General features: G+C 39.6%; 1 protein-coding gene across 4 annotated transcripts in view; it reads left to right on the plus strand.

Moving 5' to 3' along the window:
• DLGAP1 (DLG associated protein 1) overlaps nt 1–27,671 on the plus strand; it is a 774,858-nt gene that overhangs the window by 372,124 nt on the left and 375,063 nt on the right. For all 4 annotated transcript variants that reach the window (XM_089678097.1, XM_089678117.1, XM_089678128.1 and 1 more), the window contains one exon: nt 4,494–5,533. In XM_089678097.1, coding sequence (XP_089534223.1) covers nt 4,565–5,533 — 969 coding nt within the window. In that variant the 5' untranslated portion in view covers nt 4,494–4,564. The remainder of the gene's footprint in view (nt 1–4,493; nt 5,534–27,671) is intronic.

Here is a 27,671-nt window from a genome sequence, read left to right on the forward strand (position 1 = left end):
ACCAGGGAACTAGAGAGAAGGAGGTCTTGTTAGGAGCGGAGTGTGCATACTGGGCGGTACTTGGATATTAGGTCAGTGATGTAGTACGGGGCAGTATGGTGGACAGCTTTGTACGTCAGTGTTAGGATTTTGAATTTGATCCGTTGCGCAATCGGAAGCCAGTGGAGGGATTGGCAAAGGGGGGTGGCGGAGACGGAGCGGTTGGAAAGGTGAATGAGTCTGGCAGCCGTATTCAGTATCGACTGAAGCGGGGATAGCCAGCGGTGAGGCAGGCCAGTGAGGAGGGAGTTGCAGTAGTCGAGTCGTGATATGATGAGGGAGTGGATGAGCTGTTTAGTGGTTTCTGGGGTTAGGAACGTGTGTATTTTGGCGATGTTGCGGAGGTGGAGTCTGCACGAGTTTTTTAAAGATTGGACTTGGGGCTGGAAGGATAGGTTGGAGTCCAGAATGACACCAAGTACTCTGGCCTGCGGGGCGGGTTTGATGGTGGTGTTGTTGGATGTGATGGAAAAGTCAATGGGGGGTGGTGTCCGGGCTGGGGGGAAGACAAGAAACTCGGTTTTGGAGAGGTTCAGTTTAAGAAAGTGGAGCGACATCCAGTCTGATATGTCGCTCAGTAGGTGTGTGATTCAGGCGGAGACCGAGGGGGTGAGGTGGGGGGTTGAGAGATAGATTTGTGTGTCATCGGCATAGAGGTGGTAGTTGAAGCCGTGAGAGTGTATGAGTTGGCCAAGGGAGGAGGTGTAGATGGAGAAGAGAAGGGTTCCGAGGACAGAGCCTTGAGGGACCCCAACAGAGAGGGGGAGTGAGGGGGAGGTGGTAGCATTATAGGTAACGCTGAAAGAGCGTTTTGACAGGTAGGATGAGAGCCAGGAGAGAGCAGAATCTCTGAGGCCGAGGGAATGTAGTTTTTTGAGGAGGAGGGGGTGGTCGACTGTGTCGAAGGCCGCAGATGCATTTAATGCATTTCATACATAATTGGATATACAATTGACCATATACAATCAGGATGTTGATACATAATTACATTAAAATTGCATTTCAAATTGCATTTGCGTTTCATGACTCTTAGTTCACTTCTTCAGGAGTAGATGCATGTATAATATCTGCAAGGTAAAACATCAAGTATATAACAACCTAGTAGTATCTTATAATATAAAGTAGTTCTAATCTCAAGGGTCACCAGAGGAACCCTAATACTTACTAATCAGCTAAAAATATATATGACAGTATTTCCAAATAGTGATCGCCAGGGGAGTCTCACCCGGGAGCTGTGGAAGTACGACTCTGTAAGAACCCAAGGGGAAAAGCCATAAGCAGATTCAAAGTGGGTGGGCAATCATGATGGCACCCAAAATAATTACTATGGAAAGAAATTTAGATATACATTATAGTAATAAATGAATGATGAATTCAAGATGAGTGATAGGCGACAAAAATAATAAAATGCTTAATGCTGGTTGCAGTATAACTATGAGTAAGGAGACATATGGTGAGTAAGTATATGAGAGGTGTAAGACTGCAGCTAGTGGTAGAAGAAAGACATCTTGGTCTCAATGTCTACTCCACAAAGAGGTGTGCCAGGAAAGAGAGAGAGACCACCAAGTACCCAGAGCCGAATGTAAAGACAAAATATAAGCATCCAAGGCATGAACCACCAAAGATCAGAAGCTCTCATTGTAATACTGAATAGATATTTGAGTCACAATAAGAATGTAGTGCAGCACTGGCAGTAATTTAGCAATAATAGAGGAATAAAGGAAACAAGATCACTTTATGACATGTACTTCACCTGGTGGTATGAAAAAGAGAAAGAAAGAGGGACCCAAATCACAGAATCCAGTCAGAAAATGAAAGAATATAACAGTGAAAAATAGACCACCATGTACCCAAGGCCAAATGCCAAAACAAATATAAGCAGCCAAAACATAACCCACCATGAATCAAGAGCTGTACATCAAAGTGTTGCTTCTCATTATCCTCATGGAGCTAACCACCTCCATAAGCTGCAACTATTTTCGCCCCAGGGGCTAATCAGCAGTCCCTCCCAACACCATGTGTGTGCAATCAAAGAGGGGAGGCACTCAACAAGTGTGGCTGCTCAGTTTCCTCATGGGGAGAAAAAACCCCCCAAAAAACACCATTTTCAACTGCTTCCACCATTTGTCCCCAGGGGCTAGTCACTGTTCCCTCCCAACACCATGTATGTGCAGTCAAAGAGGGTAAGTGCTCAACAAAAGGAGGCATCCACCGCCACGCAGGCACAATGGCGCTGTAAGCGCAATACCCCTCAAGGCTGCAGTAAGATAGAAAAACGTGCACTGGTGTGATGATGCCGCAATGACGCTGACATCACACATCAAGCGCAGACTATTTTTGGAGAATTGGCAGACTGGTTGCTGCGCAATTCAGATGGTAGGGTCAGAATTTGGCATAAACAACATGAAAGCATGGATTCATCCCGCCTTGTATCAGTAGTCCAGGCTGGTGGTGGTGTAGAGGCGTGGGGGATATTTTATTGGCACTAGCAAGGTGTACCTAATAAAGTGGCCATTGAGTGTACACAGCAGTGAAAACCATTGAAGGGGTTCTTGGAATATTATTACAAAGATCAGGGGACAAGGAATAGCAAGGGTTACATTCATAACATATTGAGGTGTGGCTTATGCTACCATCTACATGGTGACAAAAAGTGTGAAGGGGAAAAGTACACAATAAGATGGGGACGTCCCTATGACGGAAAGAATCATGTAATTTATTGGCAGTATTTTACTTTATTAATGTTTAAGATGGCTTCGGAGCTGTGGGCTTTGTGTAGTTGAACATCTTCCTGTAGCTGTAGGGCATTTTCTCATTAAAACAAAACTTTTTCCATAACAATTTGATTAAAAAAAATTATGTTCTTTAGCAGGGAAGATGCATTCCACATTATTAAATTTGCTGCCAAAATTAGTGTGCGCTGTAAATTGCCTCCAGCATTGTTCCTGTTTCTTCTTGCTAGGGGATGCCATTTTTCTGAAGCCCAGAAATCCTGAGCAGCATTAAATCTTTAGGCTGTCAGCAGATCAGCCTCTAGATTTTCAACAATGCCAAAAAAAGAGCAACCGATCATGTGTAGAGCAGTGTGAGACATTGTATTACTGGCTTTTAAGCAGTATAGACACTTATTTTTAGTGTTTCACTTAGCTATACCTGTAGAAGGGGCCAGCAGGAAGTGATATAGCAGGACTTATTTTTCTGATTAAAGTTCCACTTTCAGTTAAAATGTGCAGTATATATGCCTAGTAGTGACATGTTGACTTTAAAAAGTCATGGTATTTTTGTTACCTCAAATAACCTCATAATTTAAGGTATATTATTACCACATAGCTACCTAATCTGCTTATGAAAACATATTTGGAAACTGTTTATGTGACGTTATATAGTAACTATACATTTGTTTTCTGTTTCTGATGTTTTACCGAAAGCCAATGCCTTATACTGTATATTCCAGGGATAGGCAACCTTAAAGAGGTAGAGATCTACCTGAACAACATGGGAGAAGTCAAAGATCACCGAGCACAGTGTTACCCAGTTTCGTCTCCTCACACCTGATTTAAACCTCTAATTGCCATACTGCCACGTTGAAAATACATGGCAATCATGGGTTTAAATCACGTGGTGAGGAGGCAACATAATGCCTCCTGACCACTTGTCAAACACACTCGGATCACTTTTCAGGGGAGCAGCAGTGCCTGCTTTACTTGTGAATGAGCCCTCAGTGGCACCCTTAGGGCTCATCCACAGGTACATTTTGGGAGGGCGGGGTGATAAAACCCTGCAGTTGAGTAAATTTCTCCCCCCCCCAGACCGCTAGCCAGGATAAGAGGTGGAATACAGTTGGTATCACTCCGCATGGAACAGGAGCCAGTACTGCAGAGGAGGCATCAGTTTATGCAGCTCTTGCTCCTAACTACAGTTCCAACTTCACTAATAGTCCCTCTGCATTGCACTCTGTTCGATGCTCTGGGATGGTGGGTCAGCAAGCCCAGACCGTGATCTACCTGTCACCTGGTCGAGATCTACTGGTTACAGACCCCTGGTATATACTGAAAGTGACTTACAGTTCTTCACCTGGTCACACGTTATTCAGTCTGTGTTATTCATATTGTTAACAGTAACAGACAATTAAGAACTCATAGGTCAGTAAATTATACAAATGGCTAAACTGGCTAAACCCCCAAATGTGGTTACCATTAGCAGAGCCTCTGCCATCTGAGTATACATTTACTTACCAGTTTCACTGGAACAGACAGAGCTTTCAATACAGAATGCATTTTTTAATTACAGAAATTAATAGTCACTGAAGTTTTTCTTACAACTTGCTATTGGAGCATCCCCTATGCTTCTGTGGGTATTTATAGGGTAATTATATTTAGTTATTAGAAAACTGTCCACAAGTACTAGCATCTGCTTTGACGCATTACATCTAACATGTCTTTTCTGTTTTATAGGCCTTTGCTTAAGACCTCTACACTGACCACATCAAATAGTCAATGACTTTGACATATCCTTCATCTCAATTATGAAAGGCATATCAAGCAGCCGTAGCCATCATCATGGGGTTGTTTGTGATTCAGTATGTGAAGCCTTGCCTCATCACACAGACAGAAAGCCATATTTGCTGAATCCAGTAGATCCTCATCCTGCAGATCATCCTTACTATGCTCAAAGGAACTCCTATCCAGTAGAATGCATGATGTCCTATGGGGATCAGATTGCTAGTAGTACTTTTCCAAGGAGACATTACAGTTCTCATCATGAGCTTAAGGATGAGTGTGCGCTAGTCCCCCATGGAACAGTTGGAAAAGGTAACCGCCTTCCTACCAATCTCTTGGACCAATTTGAAAGACAGATACCTATCAATCGAGATGGCTATCACACGTTGCAATACAAAAGGAGTGCCGTGGAGCATCGTGGTGACAGTCCTGGTAGGATACGTCACTTGGTTCACTCTGTTCAGAAACTCTTTACAAAATCCCATTCTCTTGAAGGACCAATGAAGGGAAATAGCAATGGAAGCAAAGCCAGCCCAGATGAAATGCAAACAGTGAGATATGGTAAGAGGAGTAAAAGCAAAGAAAGAAGAGCTGAGATGAAACCAAGAACAAACATTTCAGGGTGGTGGGGCTCACAGGATAATCTAGACAATGATGTTTGCATGTACCATGGACCCTCTACAGTCATGACTATGGGTAGATGCCCGGAGCGTTCTGCATCTCAGTATTTCATGGAGGCTTACAATACACTTAGTGAGCATGCGTTAAAGTCATCAAGAAGCAATAATGATGTGAAATGCAACACTTGTACAACAAACTTACCTGTGAGTTTACCTGTAAGTTTGGACAGCCAGATGTTGAAGAAAAGTTCTTGGGCATCAACACTAACAGTAAGCAGGGCACGGGAGGTGTATCAGAAACCTGCAATAAACATGGAGCAGGCACTGGTGAAGTCTGAGTCTTGTCAACCAGAGAGGACTTGTCAGTATCTACAGGTATGTTATAAAAAAAATTTATGTGATATATGTTTCTTTTTATTATTGTATTCTTTCTTCACTTACTTATCTGATAGTTTCAAGAATATTCCTACTTGTGTGGTAGGTCAGTTATCACAGGTGCATTATGATGATATATCACTCTTATCCACAGGATCTCTCTTCCTTATGAGGATAGGGACCCCTGCACATTATTCATGTACAAGGAGTGTACTCTACTGTTTCAAATATCCCTTAGTCAACTATTGCTGCAAACACATTTTTTTAACTGTCAGATGTGGCACACAAACCTTTATGACATCAGCCTAAATGTAAAGTTTCAAAAGTCACCAAACATACATGCTTTTCAAAATCCTCCAAGGAATTAATTATAGTTCTAAGCTTGTTCTATCCTCATTGACTGGTAACATAAAAAACTGGAACATGTTATTCTCTGTATGTATCTCACTTGAAAAATATTGTCAACAATACGTCTCACATCCCATCTCAAGTCTGTGTTACATTACCCTTACCGAGGTACAAATTGTACTAAAGATTGATTTGCCTATTCCTTTATTATATGGAACTAGACTGAGCAGTGTACAATGCAGGAGGTGTATATTCAAAACCCAATATTCTTAGGTGCTTAGTATGATAGGGAGATGCCACACTCAGTGTTCCAGATAAAGGAAAATGCTAAAACTACTATATATAAAAGATGCGCAAACCCCTATAAGCAAATTAATAAATAATAGGTTAACATCCTATGCAGATGTTTATCCAAATTCCTCCCCAAAAAACAATATAATACATGAAACAATGTGAAATAATGAAAACAAAATCGATGGATTAAAATTAAAAAATAAACATAGAAAAGTCCACTTCCAGTGTCCAGGTTTAGGTCCCAAAGGGCAATTAAATACTAATATAGATGATACATGCATGAATCCCACATGCAGTGCTCCTGGACCATCAGATAGCGAAAGTGCCACCCCCTTACCAGATTTCAGTGATCTCTGAATGCAAGAGCTCAAAACCACTTAGGCACCTAAATGAGATCACTCCAGGATCCACTGCAACTTTCAAGCCCAGTCCAGTCAACCTGCAGTTTACAGGGTATAGAAAAGCATAAAACACTTCTATGTTGTACACTGGTGGGTGTGATTACATCACAGGCCGCTAACCCATCCCAACACATTTTGCCCACAAATAGAACTTTTTTGGGACAATCAACCCATTGATTTATCCCCTTCCTTGGAAATGCCAAAGCATGCAAGGGTCTTTACTACACATTTTATGAGACTGTCCACTACTTGCTAACTTCTGGTCAGGGGTCAAGGCCTCTATTAGAAACAGGCTTAATTATTATATAACACACCACTTTCATTCAAGAGATTCAAGAATTCTCTTGTCAATTTTCTGAATGCTGTAAAAGCTTGCATTTCTGCTGATGTGGAAAAAGACAGACTCACCTAGCATGGCACAGTGGCATACTAGAATCTCAGGCACTGAATTGATGATGCAGCTCACAGCAGACTCGAACAACCAATTTGAAAAAAAATTTTGTACAGTACTGTATATGAATGTCTTGGATTCTGTATGTAGAAACACTTACCTCCGATGCTCAAACTTCCTAACTGTGTATTTAGCCTTGGGACTCATTTTCTGGCAACCCCCCTTCTTCTCTCCCCCCGCCTTTTTTCCTTCACTTCCCCTTTCCTAGTTTCTAGGTATCCATTCCATTACCACTACCCTTACCCCTCCAATGATACCATTTTCTTTCCCTACCTCATTACCCTTCTACACCTTTGGGGGATTTGTTTTATGTCCTCCACCACTCTCCCCCAACATTCTTCTTCCCTTTAACTCATAATTATAAAATGCAGAGACTGCCACAATATCAGTATGATGTCTTAGCATCTCATAGTAATTTCTAGATACAAAAAATGTTTTGCTCTGTTAGCAATTACTCATACCCATCAAGATTTGTTAATATTCTTACTATCTGTAATCACTTTGGATTCTGATATGTAAGACTAGATGTTTAATTTTGTCTCACTTTGGTCTGAATAAATAAAGAATTCATACAAAAGGGGGAAATGATTGGTACCTGGTCACACAAACATTTTCCATCAGGTACCATTATGAGTCCTGAATAAAGCTGCATTCAATGTTCAGTTATTCTGAAATGAATTAGAATGGGGATTCCCCGCTACAAATTTGCCTTAACTGCTTTACAAAGGGTCCTTCTACTTACAAATTGTTGCTTAGTCAACATTTAATAAAAGGAGGGTTATTATTTATTAGGTCAATGGGTATTTACTGCAAGTAGGATCATGTGCATATACTTTAAGATAAAATACTGAGTCCCAGAAACGTGGAAGTGTTTAAAGTAAACCTGTGAAGCTCAAAATATGGGACCTGCCCCTGCTAATGTGTATTGTTAAGATGCAAATTCAAAAGGTTAAAGTGAGTCAGTGATCTAGAACAGGGGTCTCCAACTGCAGCCCGTGGGCTGGATGTGGTCCTATGCTTGCCTTTATCTGGCCCTTGAGAAACCATTCCTTTTACTGAGGCAGTATTCCTCCCACTGAAAACACTAATGGGACACTTCCTCCCACTGACACCAGAGATAGGGAACTAATTTTCCCACTGACACCAATTATGGGGCACTATTCCTCCAACTGACTCCAATGATTGGGCACTATTCCTTCCACTGACATCAATAATGTTATTTTTTTTACTCGCTTACTCACATTGACCACCAAGCCTATGGCATTGTTTGCTCCCACCAATGCCAGGGTATTTTCAGCTCCCACTTGCCACAGTCTGGCCCCCTCTAAAGTTAGAAAGGCAGTAAACTGACCCTTTGTTTTGAAAGTTTGGAGACCCCTGCTCTAGGACGTATGTTCCACTATGCAGAATGAAAGCACAGGCTTTCCAGATCTCACAAGCAGTATGTTTATTCTAGGTATTGAAACCAAGATCTGGGTGATAGTCTTGAGGTCTTTACATTTAAAAACCAAATCAACTATGCCCCCACATGTCTTATTGTCTGCTGGTAGTAAGTGCAAACTACAGTGCTCTTTTGAAAATTAAGAATTTAATCAATATCTCAATGAACATAAGAACAATTTACAAAACTTAAGAAGTCTTCTAGGCATGGAATGAACAAGTTGGCATCATGTAGCAACATCTATCTTTTTCCATTCTTCAAGAATTTTAGAGCCTGAATGCTGGATGGAGAGTGATGCTCAACTTGTCTCCTCAAAATTCCCCATAGGTGTTCGATGGGTTCAGATCAGGAGAAATACTTAGCCACTGAATCACTTTCACTCTGTTCTTCTACAGAAATGAAAAAAAAAATGGCCTTAGATGTGTTTTTTGGATCATTGTCATGCTGGAAAAGTGCAAGACGACCAAGGGCATGGAGTGATAGTAGCATCTTCTCTTTCAATATAGAGCAGTACATCTGTAAATTCATGATACCATCAATGAAATGCAGCTCCCTGACACCAGCAGCACTCATGCAGCCCTACAGAAGGACACTGCCACCACCATGTTTTACTGTAGGCACCATGCATTTTTCTTTGTACTCCTCACATCTGCGACACCATACAGTTTTGAAACCATTAATTCCAAAAACATGTATCTTGGTCTCATCACTCCAGAGTACAGAGTCCCAGTAGTCGCCTTCTTTCTCAGAATGAGACATGGCAAATTCTAGGTGGGATTTTTTGTGCATGGACTTTAGGAGAGGCTTCCTTTGTGGATGTCACCCATGCATGCCATTCCTCTGCAGTGTATGCCATATTGTGTCATGGGAAACAATCACCCCAGTTTGGCTTTCTACTTCTTTAGCTAACTGCAGTGAACTTGCATGGTGATTTTCTTCAACCCTTCTCATCAAAAGACACTCCTGTCAAGGTGTTAACTTCCATGGACGGCCTGGAGGTCTCTGTGAGATGGTTGCAGTTCCACTTTGTTATATTTTTGTATCAATTTTGTTACAGTATTCTGACTGATAAATAAATCTTTGCTGGTCTTGTAGCCTTCACCTTTTTTGTGTAAAGAAAAGATTTGCTTTCTCAGGCCTTGTGACTTTTCTCTTCCATTTGGTGCCATTGCTGACATCATGAAATGGGAAGGGGTTTTCTTTGTTAAGTAACGCTCTTTTATAATCAACTGTCTGCTGGACACCTGTTTAATGACTAATTAGACTCACCTGTAGTGTAAGTCTTGTTAATTAGGATTTTGTTGTCTAAAATTTAGCTTTGTTCCTAAGACGTTCGTTGGGGTATATTCATTTTTGCAACATGGTCTTGAATTAATTAGTTAGGAAAAATACATTTTTGTGTGTGAAAATTAAAAAATCTTGTTTGCCATCAATGGTCCGCATTTGTGGGAGTATTTTGTAGTATAGTTTCCCATACAAATTGTTGATTCTGAAAATAAAGTAAAGGTTTTCTGACAAATCTGTTGGGGTGTACTCATTTATGCTGAGCACTGTATATTAAACATAGTGGAGCTTTTTAAACGCGAACCAGTACTTTAGTCACACAGGAAAATTAACAGGTTCACTGGTGGTGACTACATCTAAAACACATAATCACCTTCCTTTCAATCTCCTGCCCTTTTGGCTGCTGAGAGCATAGAAAAATTTTAAGTACTCCAATTAAAGGGGAAGCATGTCACTCACTCACTTTCCTCCCATGTGACAGAGTTGGTGATTGGCTGCTGTGTAGAAGCTGTGCTGTCTAAAGTTGGTTGGTAGAGAGCCCCAAGCCCTGTGTAAGCTTCAGGTGGTGACTTTGAGCTTACACAGGGCTTCCCCGGTGTGAAAACGAAAGCAAACTGAGTATGTGCACTGGTGGTGTGGCCAACGTTAAACTAAAGCTTTTGCTTTCCCTTGCATGGGCTTAGTTTGTATTTTTGTATCAGAATAAGCATATTGTATCAACAAAACCTTGATTTGTATTTTGCCCACTGTGACTTTTCCCTCCTGACTTTCATAGAGAGCAGCTCTGAACACAACCTTAGTGCTGCTTGTTTTCATAATAAGTCTATTTAAGCCAAGATCTGACATACCCAGAAGTTTCCCTATACATAACCTTGCAGTTTGTAAATAAAATCATTGCCCAAAGTAGCTAATAGCAATTGCCAAAAAAAAAACAAAATACTATTACGTTCAGATAAAAACATAAAGTTTGGTTCGGTGACAGGCTCTCTTTGATAAGCTGTTTCAATGAGGGCTGCATAGAAATTATTCTTAAGATGCTAATCATTTTGCTCTGCTTTGTAAATCATCCAAAGATCTGTGACGTCATAGGAGTCTGCTGCTTTTGAAGGGGTGGACATTTGGAAGAATAGCACTGAGTTGTGTGGAGCAACTTTGAAATGTCTGTGTTGTGTCCCCACATTATCAGCTGATCTTCAAACAGATATAAAAACAATCCTTAGTTCCAGTAATGTACTCACTTTAGTGAAAATAATCATTTATGGGGTTTTTTATATCTTGCTCCATGCTTTTAAAAACCCATATAAAATGTTGGCTGCAAAATGACATTAGGCTCAGTTCTGAAAGTTTGAGGGTGATCCTGTCACCACAAGGTCATTTTTTCAATAGCCCATCTGTCAAACAAAACTTACCTTTCCAGCAGCCCATTTATTGAAAAATCTCTGCTTCTCTGCCCCCAGCCCATGTATGTATTCTTCAGTTCCAAGTGTGTAGAATATTTGCTCCCCCGCCCATATTTTGTGGTTCCTTCCAATGGCTGAAACTTTACTACAGGACTATAGTAAGTCAGTAGGATGAACCACAGTTTTTTGCAGGGGAAGTAGGTATTCACCCATTTGACAGGTCGAATACTTGCAGCTGCTGCAAGGCAGAGAAGCAGCAACTTTTTAACACACATACCACAGGAAAAAGTAAGTATATTAATAACCAAAAAAGGAAGAGCGATAATGTATGAGGGATAAATTACACACTGAATATTAGATAAACACACTATTTATAATATCTCTAAAAAAGAGAGGCAATTTCACTCTCCCTATCCAACATAGAAAAACCAAGAATTGTAATCTCCTATGAGGCATATCTATCTGTAGAGACATTAGTAAAATCTGTAAGATTACCCAAGGAAACTGAAATAGTTATTATAACTCAAATATGTCCAAACCTATGGCACAAAGTAGATAATACATACTGTATATGTAAAGTAAATAGAATAATTAGTCTTAGAGTCTGGAAGTAATGGAATATATACACTCACCGGCCAATTTATTAGGCACACCTTGCTAGTGTCAGGAAAATATCCCCCACACCATCAGACCACCACCACCAGCCTGAACCATTGATACAAGGCAGGAGGGGTCCATGCTTTCATGTTGTTTATGCCAAATTCTGATCCTACCATCTGAATGTCACAGCAACCAGTCTACCCATTCTCCTCTAAACGTTGACATCAATTAGACATTTTTGTCCACACAACTACCACACACTGGATATTTTCTCTTTTTTGGACCATTCTCTGTAAACCCTAGAAATGGTTGTGCATGAAATTCCTAGTAGATCAACAGTTTTTTAAATACTGTGACCAGCAAATCTGGCATCCACAACCATGCTACATTCAAGTCATTTAAATCCCCTTTCTTCCCTATTATGATGCTCGGTTTGAACTTCAGCAAGTCGTCTTCATCACATCTACATCCCTAAAAGCATTGAATTGCTGCCATGTGATTGGCTGATTAGCAATTTGTGTTACCAAGCAATTGAACAGGTATACATAATGAAGTGGCCGGTGAATGTATGTATGCATTTATTTTTTTATACTTCTAATTAGATGTGTCAGGTTGTTATTTGAGTCTAAGCCACTGTAAAGTGGATGTAAAGGGTGAAGTTTTTTTTACCTTCATGTATTCTATGCATGAAGGCAAAAAAACCTTCAGTGTGCAACTCCCCTATTAGCCCCCCAATACTTACCTGAACCCGATCTTGATCCAGTGATGTGCATGAAAGCAGCGGCTCTCTAGGGTCTTTCTCTTCTCATTAGCTGAGACAGAGCAGAGGGAGTCAATGCCTTCACAGCCAGTGAGGAGGGAGGAGAGGGCAGGATTGAGCTACACTCTGTATGTCTATGGGAGTCTATAGGCTTGGGAGCGAGCATGCACGAGTGCCCCATGAGCAAGCAGCTTGCTCTGGGGTCACTTGGCAAGGAGAAGCAGAAAGAAGCTCTAGCAGGGGACCTGAGAAGCCATTGCACAGAGCAGGTAAGTATGATAAAAAAATTTTAAAGAAAAAAAACCTTTAGAACCACTCTAATTTTCTGATGCGTTTATCAGTCACTCCAGCCAGCTCTTTTTGTAGTTTTACCTTAAGTAAGTGGAGCTGTATATGCAAGGATGTTTGTTACCACCACCCCACCCAGCTATCCTAGTTACTGTTCCTAGGGCCTGCCCACAGACTTTCCGTAGGCAGAAGACTCTTATTTAGTTTTTCAGGTTCACCTATATTACCAAAAAGTGATATAGTGTACCCTGGAGATCCCTCCTTCCAGGTGCCACTGCAAGAATTTCATGAACCCTTTTAATGACATGACAAGATCTAAGAAGTGCTTCTGGGGCTACTGAAAGAAGGTACTACTATGGAGAAGGAGGTTTGGGGTTGTATTATATAATTTTTGGAGATCAGCTTTAAATAAGTTCACTGGACTGTTTGCTGTAAATACTAGAGTTCTTGCCAATTTTTAAAGAGAGAAACTAGCAGAGAGGAAACGGTGACTGCTCAATAAGCCATTGACTGTGTAAACTGATGCCACACTGCCAGTGACTTACTATAAGTTTGCTGTCAAGAAAGCAAGTGTATGCAAACTATTTAAAGTATGGCAAGTCTGAAGGTTTTGTGTGATTTGTGTTTGTAATGAAACATACCCAAATTTCAGCCTTTATGAAGCTTAAACTCTACCATGGTATGTAAGTGGACCCTCTATGTGCATCTCACTTTGTGCATCACCCTCTTAGATAATGAAAGTTCAGTATTTTGGACAGGATTGGTTGGATGGGGTTGCTCAGCTTGTAAATAATAACAGCTTATGAGGCATTTTATTGAAATGTTGCCACTTGGAAATCTATGTGATAATGATAAATGTTAATGAAGAACTTTTTGCAGTTTGACAAGTTGTCCCTCAGGTTTCGACATCGACGAAATGTGCCACACTTACTATTTGGCTTGCAGCTTTTTTAGATGTTTACAACATCTGAACTTTTGTTACTTCTCACTGAGATACTTTTGTAAATCAACAATCATTTTCTTTTTATGTTGTGTTCACTGAATTTTGTTAGATTTAGTTATTTGTTTTTCCTTCTTTGTGTGAAGCTGCTCTATTTATCACGAAGCGGTTTCTGTGGCAATAGAGCAGAATCACACGCTGAGCCTTCTACTCTCCAAGACTGAGCAATATTCAGCTTGCTCCCCATGCCAATGAATGATTATTGACATTGCTCCTGAAGGCTGGCATCCAATGAGCTTTTTTATTGTGGGAAAAAAAAGAAACCTTGATATATAAGGGAAGCTGAGGAAGCGGGGAAATGATACAGTCCTCATTTTTTTTGGCTGTAACATCTAACAAGTTAAGGTTGAGTAATATCTGGCAAGGACACTAAATTACATGTGTTAGACAGTCAGTACTGAGCAGTCATTAAGCATTGTTCTCTCGTTCTGTGATCTCATTTCATTAATTATTTGCATGCTTAAAGAAAGCTTAAGTTACAAATATAGTGTTTGGTGAGTGATTAAACACTCCCCTCCAGTCCTTCTGTTTACTGCCATAGTCACCCACATTGAAATGGCAGAACGATGAGAAAAACCTAAATTTTCTTCGCTGGCTTAAGTCGATCAGATGATGAACATAATTTATCAAAAACAATGTTTATATGCATTTTCTACAAGAAAGGTAAGTCAGTGAATGTTGGGAGGCATGTATTGTATTATTACTATAGTACTATAGCCTGCATGTTAGTCTAACAGTTCTTTGGTGTAATTTGATGCCATATGTTTTTGCTTTTTGTTCTGAATATTGTGCATTGCTTTATGTAGGCATGTATTGTATAGTAATGCTTAGCATATATCTACTTGTAAATAAACTGGATGTGTAGTACATATCTTATTATTGTACAGTTTTCCTTGTAGCATTTCAAACCTATTTGCACATGTATACTTGGTAGGACTTTTTTTTATGTTTTCTGACTTGTATGATATTATATCTACTGGTACTTGTTATTTGAATAGTATATACGTATGTTAAACACTGTAGTTAAAAGCTATGCATGTTGCATGCTGTAAATTGTCAGAGGAAAGACAATATGTTGAAAATTAAGAAAACGTTGTTTGTTAAAAAAGTGGTCAATGTAATATAAAGGGATCCAAGATTTGCCTATGTGCTATATGTTTTAAGACAATAGGCATTTGACAGGTTTAAAAAGAATCATAAATCTGACTTCCATCTTATTTGTGTATAGCACTGTCAGAAAACAGAGCCCTGTAGCGTTGCATATCTTTTTAAACATTGGATTTGGTTATCTGAGTCAGCAGTTTGACTCAGGAGCTGGAAGTCAGTGTGGTGTAAGGTCAAAGAGTCAAGAAGGCAGAAGCCTCCTCTGAACCCCTAACTCTTCAACTGATGTGTTAGGCTCAGACAAAGAAGGAAATGCTAATTATGGAAAAAAATATATTCCTCTTTAAGTATCTAACAGTAAACTTTCAAAAACAGAGTAGAAGATATATATACTCACAAATAATGAAAAAAAAGATTTGTAATCAGAATCATTCTGGGCAACCATTGGTTTATCACCAGTCATGAAAATAAAAATCCAAAATTACGAGCATGCTTGTGTATTTTTTAGGAAGGGTATGGTGACATAACTTCAGCATGATACAGAAGATTTAGAAATGTAAACTTGTGATTGTTTTTATATTAATTCAAATTCCATCATGTCCTTTCTGCCATTGGTAATTAGTACACATAAAAGGGTTCATTGTATTAAAAATGAACTGCCATACTCATAGACATTCATTTTTATTATCTAGAAAAAAAAGGAAAACATCTACACTTTTCTTTGCATTAGTATGAGCATGTTTCACTTAATAGGAATGCCGCTGTGGAAATGCAGACTTAAAATGTAAGTGTCCCTTTTGCTAGCTGTCATTTTTTAGCAGTTGGAAGATGTAGAGACACTGAATGGCATGTGCCATGAGATTCGTCAGCTGTTATTTGTCATTAAAGCAGCATGGAGGCCGCCACTACTGACTTATCTTTAAAATGGCTGTAAACCCTTACATATACCCAGTGAATTGACTAGCTTCAGATAAGACACAGAAATGAAACAAACCCTCCTATATAAGCTGTACCTGTTTATATGCAGACATTTCTCCTCTACAGCCTTGTAAAACACACAGATACAGGATTTTTCTCAGAAGTAGAAAGCAGAAGGATCTGATGTCACACACTACAGAGCTAGAGCACAGAGCTCCAGTGAAACCTCAAACCTCAGTGGAGGGAAGGGACACACCCCCTCTAACCACTGCTATGGGGAAATATACACAGCTGAGGCTGTCAGTCACCTGGGGTGGGGGGTGTCTCCCAGAAGACTGTTTTGTTGGCTTAGAGTCTTATCAGTGTCTCATTCAGACAGTAAAGAGAGGAGAGACCAGGGAGGAACCGCACTCGATGCTTTGGATTCAGACTAGTACACTCTATAGAAGGATATGCTTTTGTTCATTTTTCATTTTTTGGGAGGTTTACAACTACTTTAAAAGAGAAAAAACAGCTTTCTGGCTGTCATGGTGACTCCATTATTTCAAAACTATAGTTCATAGTCCCTGAACAAGTATGATAAGTGCTTTTGAATTCATTCAAACTTTCCTGATTTGCATACTTTTTTTAATCAGATTTTTTTAAAGACACAAGCAGTAGTGTAAAGTGAATGGAAGTACCATAAACAGTGCTCTCAGCCCTCAAATACACTTAAATTAAATTTAAAAAAATTATAAACAAATGTATATATATAAATAAACATATAAAAAAAGAAAAAGAAAAACTGCCACCAAATAAAGTGCCAATATTGTGCCAAAGAAATAAAAAAAAACTCAGAAAAAAGTCCACTAAGTGTAGTCCATATATATAAATCTTTCTTCAATAATGATATATTCTCCACAATCGTGAATTCTTCTGTGCTCAACACCCCATCTAATTCACAAGCAGTAGTACCACAGTTTCCCAAAGCGTCACTCACTGTGCAGTTACTGGTGTATGGGACTTTCATGGCACCCACTCAAAATACAACCATATGAATAAAAAAAAATCTGAACCTATTGTTGCCAAAATTAACATTTTAAAAAATAGGCTAAACATATATCAATATTATTATACTCTCATGAACATAGAACATACTGATGTAAAGAACTTCAATGATCGACCTAAACATGAATGGAGTGTCCATATTCATTATAGATTTCTGGCCTGTTTCAAGTTTTCTCTTCTTCAGGGGAAAAATAGAACAGAGATAGATCATACAGAACAGAAAATAGAACATAAGAAATTTGTATTTTTCAGCCTATGACAATTTAAAAACAACCCACTCTGTGCAGTCCTGTAGTTGTCAGACCCAAAAGGGGAGGGGCACAAGAATACGCAGAGTCAGGGCTTATGGTCCCTTTTAGGGCTATTGGCACCTTTTAGCTCTTGTTACCACAAATGCATTGTTACTGTCAAACTCCCCATATGCCTTTTTACCTTGCTATATATTCTATCTTAGTCTATTCATCATTTTGATGTGGTTTCACTGAATGTAACCTCTGCTTATGCTTTTTTTTCATATTCTCAGTTTGAATTATTTTGACAACTAGAGAATTTTGAAATTAAAGTGTTACTAAACCCACAACATGAAAATCAGTCTTTATATGCAGTAAAGCATGCTTGTTATACTCACTGTGAAACCTATGGGGTTAATCCACTGCATTGTGTAAAAAGGCTGTTTGATCCTGACTTCTCTGCCTCTCCTCTTGTTCAAATGTCCATGCTGATAAGACAGACTGAACCCGTAGCCCTTCTGCACATGCTCAGTTTAGTGTGTATTGCTAGAGAGGCTATTTTTTCTTGGGAGAGTGCATGTGATCAGCACAGGCCCAATCAACACTGTCCAGGCAGAGGTTAGGGGTTTTTCATCCTTCTAGAGCAGAAAGAAAACTCCTTCTACAGGCTTTAACCAGTTCAGGGGTCATGCAGCCTCAGAGGACAATCAGAGGAGAATGAAAACTCCTCCTACAAGATTAACCAGTGCTCAACCAGATAGTGATAGAAGTCAAATGATTGCTATATAATGCTGATGAGAAAAGGTATTCAGCAGTTTATATTTACTAAAATAATTGCATTTCCACGTGCCATGTACTGTGGGAAACCAGATATAATGAATGCAGGGTCATGGGTTTAGTAACACTTCAAAGTGGAGTTCCACTCAAAAGCGGAAGCTCCGCTTATTTGCCTCCTACCCCCCTCCACTGCCATATTTGGCACCTTTTGGGGGGGAGCAGATACCTGTTTTTGACAGGTACCCACTCCCATGTTGGGCTCAGTTCACCATGATGAAGTGAGCCGGAAGGTTGGCCCCCTCCTCCCTCCCACAGTCTCCTGGAAACTTTCACAGGTCCCAGAAGACTGCCAGACCAATTAGGAGGCACAGCGTGACACCGCCTGGTGCCCACAGTTGAGATGCCAGAACCATGGAGGAGAGAAGGGGAAAAGGGATGGCACGGGTGAGAACATCGCTGGACTCTGGGATAGGTAAGTGTGTGTTTATTAAAAGTCAGCAGCTACAGTTTTTGTAGCTGCTGTCTTTTAATAAACACAAAAATGGCTGGAACTCCGCTTTGGGAGATACATCCTAAAAACATCAACAGAGTCTAAATTTCCAGCTGTCAAAATCACAGCCAGAATTTGCTTTGTATTACACAGCAGCAGTGTAATAATATATTTGCAGATGGTCTATAAGGAAATACAAAGTAACAATGAATTGTTTCATTATATTTATGGTTTTATTCATATATAGATCAAATGAATCACCTTTGATCTGCATATGACATCAGTCAAAAATTGTATACAACTTAAGTATAAAAAAACTAGTAAAAGCAGATCTCCAGACATTTACAGAATACAAAGTGTTCTGTGAATGGATAAGGGTAGAGAGGGACGGACAAACAACACTTCAGCTTTCATGTATGAGAGCCACGGCTACCGCTATAGCAAGAGCTGTAATATTAAGCTGGAATGACAAAGTAAATATTAAAGAAAGTGAAGTAATATGTAAATTGCATATACCTCATTAAAAATAAACATTTTCATTTTCAGAATTTAAAAAAAAAAAATTTGCCTGGAGTTCTGCTTTGACCTTTAGTTAACCTTAATCAACCCTAATTATATCCCCCCCCCCTTATGCACTGAGCTATTTTTCTGCTGATTGTTTTTTTATATCTATGTTTGCCATCAATACTTTTTTGCAATCAAATGCAAAGCATTATTCTGAAAAGAAGCCTAGTTTGCTCCCACAAAAAAAAATGTTTTGCCAATTTACCAGACCCATAGTGGAAATGTTACTCTGGTCCATAAGGGGTAACAGGTATGAAAGCAAAAGCAGTTCTGTATTTTACCTTTTATTATACAGTGCGCAACATAAATGAGTACACCCCTTTTGAAAAGTAAGATTTTAATCAATGTCTCAATGAACACAAGAACAATTTCCAAAATTTTGACAAAACTGAGTTTTATGGAACATTTGTTTAACTAAATACATGAAAGTAAGGTTAATAATATAACTTAGATTACACAATTAGTTGATGCAAAAATGAATACACCCCATGACAAAAACTACTCCATCTAGTATTTTGTATGACCTCCATGATTTGTAAGAACAGTACCAAGTCTTTAGGCATGGAATGAACAAGTTGGTGACATGTTGCAACATCTATCTTTTTCCATTCTTCAAGAACGACCTCTTTTAGAGCCTGGGTGCTGGATGGAGAGTGATGCTCAACTCGTCTCTTCAGAATTCCCCATAGGTATTTGATTAGGTTCAAATCAGGAGACATACTTGGCCACTGAATCACTATCACCCTGTTCTGCTTCAGAATGCAACAGTGGCCTTAGATGTGTGTTTTGGATCATTGTAATATTGGAAAAGTGCACGATGACCATATTCTCTTTCAATATAGAGCAGTACATCTGTGAATTCATGATACCAGCAATGAAATGCAGCTCCCAGATGCCAGCAGCACTCATGCAGCCCCACAGAAGGACACTGCCACCACCATGTTTCACTGTAGGCACCATTCTTTGTACTCCTCATTTTGCGATGCCATACAGTTTTGAAACCATCAATTCCAAAAACATTTATCTTGGTCTCATCACTCCAGAGTACAGAGTCCCAGTAGTCGTCTTCTTTATCAGAATGAGCCCTGGCAAATTCTAGGTGGGCTTTTTTGGAAGAGGCTTCCTTCATGGATGACACCTATGCATGCCATTCCTCTGCAGTGTACGCCGTATTGTGTCATGGGAAACAATCACCTTAGTTTGGCTTTCTACTTGTTTAGCTAACTGCAGTGAACTTGCATATCAATTTTCTTCAACACTTCTCATCATTAGATGCTCCTGTTGAGGTGTTAACTTCCATGGATTGCCTGGACGTCTATGTGAGATGGTTGCAGTTCCATCTTTGTTCAATTTTTGTACCACGTTTGCTACAGTATTTTGACTGGCAAGTAAAGCTTTGCTGATCTTCTTGTAGCCTTCACCTTTCTTCTAAAGAAATTATTTTCTTTCTCAGGCCTTGTGACATTTCTCTTGCATGTGGTGCCATTGCTGACAACATGCCATGGGAAGGAGTTTTCTTTGTTAAGTAACACCCTTTTATAATCAACTGTCTGCTGGACACCTGTTCAATGAATAATTAGACTCACCTGTAGTGTAATTCTTGTTAATTAGGATTTTGTTGTCTAAAATTTAGCTTTGCTCCTAATACTTTACGTGTGTGCAAATGAACAAATCTTGTTTGCAATCAATGGCCTGCATTTGTGGGAGTATTTTGTAGCATAGTGTCCCATAGAATATGTTGATTTTGAAAGGAAAGTAAACAAGGAAAAGAGGGAAAATTCCTGATTGTAAGCCGCCATCCCCAAAATAACAATTAGATGAAGAAGGAGGGACTCCTTGGACTTGGGACTTTGAAGGCTTAAATAGTACCAAAAATATTACATATTTATTTGTGAAAAATTGTTATGACAAATAGACATACAATACAATACATCATACAGAGTCATAGTACAGCATCGAAACCAGAATATGAATTTACATGATAAGGAGTTATCTATGACTATGTTTGACTGGCCATAGAGGATATGAATTATGGTTCATAATTCATATCCTCTATGGCCAGTCAAACATAGTAGATAGTATAAATTTGTACTTTTTTAATATTTTTTGTACTATTTAAGCCTTCAAACTCCCAAATTCTAGGGGGTCCCTCCTTCTTCATCTAATTGAAAGGAAAGTAAAGGTTTTCTGATGAATCTGTTGGGGTGTACTTATTCATGCTGAGCACTGTGTTAGGATGTATGGAAAATAAACGTTTTATGATTACCGAGTACTGCTGTGGAAATGCTGCTGTGATGTGGATCCTTGTTGCTATAATTTTATACAGTACTACAGGAAGTAGTACAGGACAAGTTATTTCTATGAAGTTAATATGGCTGTAATATTCCTGGGTAAATGCAGTGAAGGTGATTAAATTAAAATTCAAAAATTTAATTTGTGAAATGGGTGAAAAAAAATATTATTATATAATCTATAATTTGTGTACTGCTCCTCAACAGTAAACATTCAGCTACTCTAAAAGATTATTAAATAATTTGCCACTATTATTTGTGCCACATCCATAATAATCCCAAACATGTATAGGCAGAAATTTTGAAGAAGCATTACTTGTGGTGCTTCGAAAGTCCTGCCAATTAAAAATGTCGGTCTAAACTATAAAAGATTAACATATTTATGCAAATCTGGTAAATTACATCTGTAACATCCTAAAAAAACGTTTCCTGAGAGGTAATGATATCTGCAATTTTCAAATAATTACCAATGAGGGCTGTCTTCTTTTGGAAGGGGTTATTTCCTTGGGTTTCAAATGGAGGTTTATATAAAAAACTGCTTATTGGAAGATATATATGTACTCTAGTGAAATTACTCCTGTTGATGGGGTCCATTATGTATAAAAAAGTCAGACATTCTGTATATAGCCCTACAGAACAGACAGTGCACAGTCCACATGTGCTTTTCTGCTTCACTGTAACAAGGAAACAGGAAACTTTATTCAGAGAAAAGACATAGAGTATACCATAGGTGCAGCTACACACTTATAAACATTGCCATCTACTGGTTGAAGAATATACTGTATATCTACTGAATATTGATGTAATCGTTGCACAAAACGCATGAACACTGTATTCCAACCCAAAATACAGTCCACGGTTAGTGTTCTGGTTAGCAAAGGCAATTTGGTTCCCCTAAACATCCAGTGGGTGGGGCACTACTTAAAGATCACCATGCCCAAAAGTCCTTTCTCATTTTGGAGAGGGTTATTTAACTGTTTCCAAAACAGCATTACGTGAAAGTCTCCTCATTTGTATTATATAATCTAATAAATCACTATACTGTATGTTATAATAATATTCAAATATGAATAGGAATGCTGTTTTAAAGGGCTATGCAGTATTACAGTATGATTATATATTTGGTTTGAAACAAATATTGTCACAACAGTGATCACAATTGTGTAAATTCTAACTGTATCTCTGAAAACCATGCTTCTCCTACACCTCAATACTGTTCTGTAAGATGGCATAGCACACTGAGGGCTCGCCTTCTACCATGGCTACACCCAGAAACGTAGAGCTAGATGTATACTTTGTGTGCCTCTAGACCAGCTAAGTCACCCCTCCTATTGCAGTTGACTGTTTTGTGCATCTTACTGCCATACACATGCATGCTTAGTTGAAATCGTTATAGGTGTTGGTCACGCTGCAGAATGATTGTTTAGTGTGGTTGAGTGTTATGATGCACAGCACCCATTTATGCCTAGTTTAGCCTAGTTCTAATCTGAGTCCTGGAGCCTGGACCCTTTCTAGAGCTTTGGATGGGCTAAAGCCTCTATTTCTAGATCCACATCTTCCCTATATGTATGTGAGCTGACTGAGGCTCAGGGCTCTATCTTGCTGTCTCTGCTGTGAGAGCCTGCTTCTGCATAAAAAGGCTGATAGCAGAACACTGGGGTGGTAGGTGCTGCTTGATCTGGGCGCTCCCTGCCTTGCATTGCCTCAGGAAGATTGTTTGTGAGCGTAGTAGAGTTGTGCGAATATTGATGAAGAGCTTGCACATGGTCATCACTGTCACACTCTTCACATTTGATGATCGCTTTACAGTCCTTTGCAAAGTGTTCTGTGGAGGTACAGCATTTGTAGCAAACCCCAAATTTCTTCAAAAGTTCCTTACGTTCTTGGAGGGTTTTCTTTCTGAAGCCGATATGTTTCTTAAGTGGATGTGGTTTGGTATATATTGGACACTGCTGATTTGGGTCCTCAATTCTCTTGTTTTGATCAGTCTTTTCAAGAACTGTAGCAGGTGCAGGTAGAACATTAGTCCTTTTCACTAACGCTGGACCTCTACGGTCTCTGTGCGACATACGTGTGTTTGTAGGTCTTGGAGAGAGTGTACTGAGAAGGTTACAGTCCCCATATGAGAAACTTGGGTCATTCTTAGTGTCTGCAATTTTTTTGATGAACTCGCAGAAGTAGGAAAAAGGAGGAAAGGCAACTCTATGTACTTCCTTATACTTTGATCCAAGCGCTGCCCATCTTTCTTGAATTCCATATGGTAGCTTGAGAACAATAGACTTGATGCCATGAGGTGTCAAGGTAACTGAGACCAAGTAAGTTGATGTCAACCTTAGCAAGTTGAAGCTCTAATAGAAAATCACTGAGTTCTTGAAACTTTAGATTGTCGCTAGCAGAAATCCTTGGGAAGTTTTGCAACCTTTTGAATAAAGCATCTTCAATGGCCTCTGGGCGGCCAAAGGTATGTTCAAGTCTGCCCCAAGCAGCATTAAGGCCTGCAGCAGGGTTGTCAATATGAACTGCTTTGAGCCTCTTGATGTGTTCAGTAGAATTACTTTGCTATAAGCAAGCATTTATCTGAATGACATCGATTCATTCAGGGTTTTTTTTTTTGTGCTTAGCTGTGATTTGGCCATGGCTAATCACATGACACAGCTGGGCTGTGATTGGCCCAGCTTTTGCATGTGATCGCTGTGACCATTCACAGCTAGACACACTAGTATACAATGGATGGCATGAATGAAGCCATCCATTGTATACAACTGTCATGTGACCTGCTGTGATTGGTCACAGCAGGTCACATGGTACCGGCAATGGGGCTGGTACTCAGATTTTTCATTGGCCATGTCCGAGGTACACGGCCGGCGACAGATTGCGCCACTGCACGGCTCTAAAGGCGCGCAAACTGCGCATGCCCGAAAGGACGCCAACGGTGAGGGTTTTTGCCGGCCGGCATTCGGCCATAAGCTGGGCGGGAACCGGTTAACAAGCTGTCTGCAGAGCATGTATTTAGCAAACTGTGACATGTCCGTGTTTTCATATTTTGGGTGCATGACTGCAGGTGGAACAGAGTTGGTTGTGACAGTTGGTGGACTTACGTGGAGTCACTTGGGAACATATATGTTGCTGCTAAGGCATTCAGTGCTGGACATGGCTTAAAGGCCATTGGCATGTTGGTTTGCAGAGTAGTGCGTTTGCTAGGAGGTACTCTGTTGGTGCCAAAGTATGATGGACGGTCTGTTAAATACATACCACTGTCTGCGGCTAGCTGAGATGCTGCAGTCTGATGTATTGGCGGATATAAGGGCAAATGGTCTTGAGGTACAGTAGGTGCAGAGAAGAGACTTTGATTGAGTACTTTGGCTGTTGTGACAGGGAGTTGACATTCTGGAGAGGTGTGTGAAGAATCTGAGACATAAGATACAACTAAGTGTCTGGAACTGTTGTCTCTTTCGTTTTCACAAGCGGCTTGTTCTAAGACCCTTAACCTTGCCATGGCTGTGGCATGCTCACATTGTTTTTCCAAAACTTCAAAAAATGTTGATTGGCTCTAGTTTCCATGATATATTCACCCATCTAATGACGTAAGCCATTCAAAATTATGATGCAACTTCAGCTGCATATTGCGCAATTGATACTGGTGACCAATAGAAAATTGCATGTATACTGAGATGATGCAATATTAGCCTTTAATTGCATCACTTCACTGCATAAAAGCTGCAGTATCTGTAGCTGATTGTAGTTCGACAGCGTCTTTACATTTTGTTTTATGCTTATATAGGCTACTCAGTAATGCCTCGAACTTGTGTGAATAAAGCAGATAATTTCTGCTATATCTGCGGTGAAATAACTTTTATCTCACAAAAAAGGAGGATAACAGGAATGATTAAGAAAGCCTACAACTTGTATTTTGGCTGCAAGATAGGAGACCAGGACAAGAGCTGGGCACCACATATATGCTGCAATTCTTGTGGGACGGCACTGGAGCAATGGTTGAATGGAAAAAAGGCATCTATGCCTTTCGCTGTGCCAATGATTTGGAGAGAGCCAACAGATCATGTTAGTAATTGTTACTTTTGTATGGTGCCTCCAATTGTAAAAGGGCTAAATAAGAAGAAAAAGTTATCTGTGCACTATCCAAATATTCCATCGGCAATACGTCCAGTTCCTCATGGAGAGGGGCTACCAATTCCTAAAGCACCAGAATCCTTCGTGGTTGAGTCAAGTGAGGAAGAACCTGAAGCGTGTAGTCACGTGCAGTTGTAAGAGATAGCCCATTCCTCGAATACAAGAGAAAAGCCAAGAGAAGCAAAACCGACACAAACTGAAGACAAAACTAGTGAGAATCCTAAGTATTAAAATGATTCAACTTAGTTTATGGCTATAATTTTTCTTGGTAATCCTATGCAATATATTATGCCATTTAGGCTTTGTTATGTAGTCAATATCACTTGCTTTATATTTGTGGAAAGACATCTATCTATATAATTATTGTGCATTATGTAGTCATTACGCCTATAGTAGAAAACTTTCCGTTTACAGAAAAATTAGAGCCAATTGACAAATTTCATTGTTATATTTGAACTCAGAATGTGAAATTCATTAAGAAATGGATCCTTTTGTTTCCAAAGCTGGCAAAAAATAAAAATTTGTTGAACAGTGTAATTAATGAACAGAAGGTGTTAGCTACCTGAGAGAGAGCAAATTACATGGATTACGGTATGGGATATCCTGAGATTGGGGCTGTGGATCATACATTTGTAAAAGACAGCACTATCTAGCAGCTAGAGGGCAGATTCTTATCTGTAGGGTGCTATGGGAGATGCTTTCATTTCCAGTTTACAGCTCCACTGGCTCTCCCAATTCTTTACCTGCACATAGTAATGAGCAGCATGACAGCAGCAGCTTTGTACCCAGAACTCTCTCCATTTGTAGAGCTTCCTCTCTCCCTGATAGCCGTACACACATACGCAGTCCCTTCTCATCCTCTTCAAGCAGGGTTGGGTCACAGTTCTGTCTATTAGAGGCCCTCTCTCCAGGGAGGAGGGGGAGCGAACAGTCCACCCACCCTAGCACCAATTTGGCAGGAAGGAGTTGGAGGGAGAAAACACAGCCCGCACTTCCTCCTGGCATTTTCTTTCTGGCTGACAGCACTGGGCTGAGGCTGATAGGAGTATTGATGCCACTGTCACCACTCCTGTCAGTGGCACCCCTCTCAGTGTGGCACCCGGGACATATTCCCTCCTGCCCCCTCTAGTTTCGGCCCTAATTAGTACAATGACAGTGTATAGTATTAGCACTGATCATTGTATTAGTGTCACGGGAGATGTCAGTGTCATTTTGTCAGTTCCCACCCAGCATCAGTTAGTGAAAGATTGCCCACTGCACTATCACAGCCCCGCTATAAGCCGCTGATCATCACCATTACTAGTACAAAAAAAGATAAATAAAAATTCCAATATATACCATCATTTGTAGACACTATAATTTTCATGCAAACCAATCAATATACACTTATTGGGATTTTTTTATTGGGATTATTCCATTTCATCCAATAGTGTTTTAATTTAGATAAGTGTATCAACATTGAATTACCAAAGACATGTAGCAGAATACATTTTAGCCTAAATGTGTGCAGAAATGTAATTTTGGGGAGGGGGCTTTGTATATGTTTTACAGCCAAACGTAAGGAATATTGTTTTTTGTTAATGTTTTTGGTCTTTATTCATTTTACATAACAAAAAATAAAAACCCAGTGGTGATCAAATATAACTAAAAGAAAGCTCTATTTATGTGAAAAAAGTCTATAAATTTCATGTGAGTACAGTGCTGCATGACTGCACAATTGCCAGTTAAAGTAGTGCAGTGTCAATTAGCAAAAAATGGCCTGGTCACAAAGGGGGTAAATTCTTCAGGAGCTGAACCTTAAAGCTTGCTGGGGAACATTTCTTTTTTTGTGAGGGGGCTGACACATGAGAAAACCCCTATTACTGGCCCTTCTAAGCCATCTGACCATAGTTGAAAGGCTAGGAAGTACATAATTGGTAGTTGGTTGCCATTAGTAAGAACAGCTGAATTAATTTATGAACTATGAACAATGAGGATTTGCCACAAACTCATGCTTGACCCAAACTCATAGCTCATCATTATTATTATTATTCAGGATTTATATATTTATAAGATGTTTATATAGATCCTTATCCTGCATGCTGGGTGATACAAGTTCCAGAAATAATATATTGCTTTAGACATTTCTGCAATTAAAATAAAATACAAAGAGATTCAATGCTGATACACTTATCTAAATTAAAACACTATTGGATGAAATGGAATTATCAAGTTTATTATATAATCATTGCTGCTGAAGTTACAATTCTTATCTAAAACAATAATATGAAGACTTTAAATATGAGAGAAAATATATCATCCCTGCTGTGTTTGACAGTGCTG

Source organism: Staurois parvus, unplaced genomic scaffold, assembly GCF_062004578.1.
Source record: "Staurois parvus isolate SC_StPar_1 unplaced genomic scaffold, SC_StPar_1.0 ptg000015l, whole genome shotgun sequence".
NCBI lineage: Eukaryota > Metazoa > Chordata > Amphibia > Anura > Ranidae > Staurois > Staurois parvus.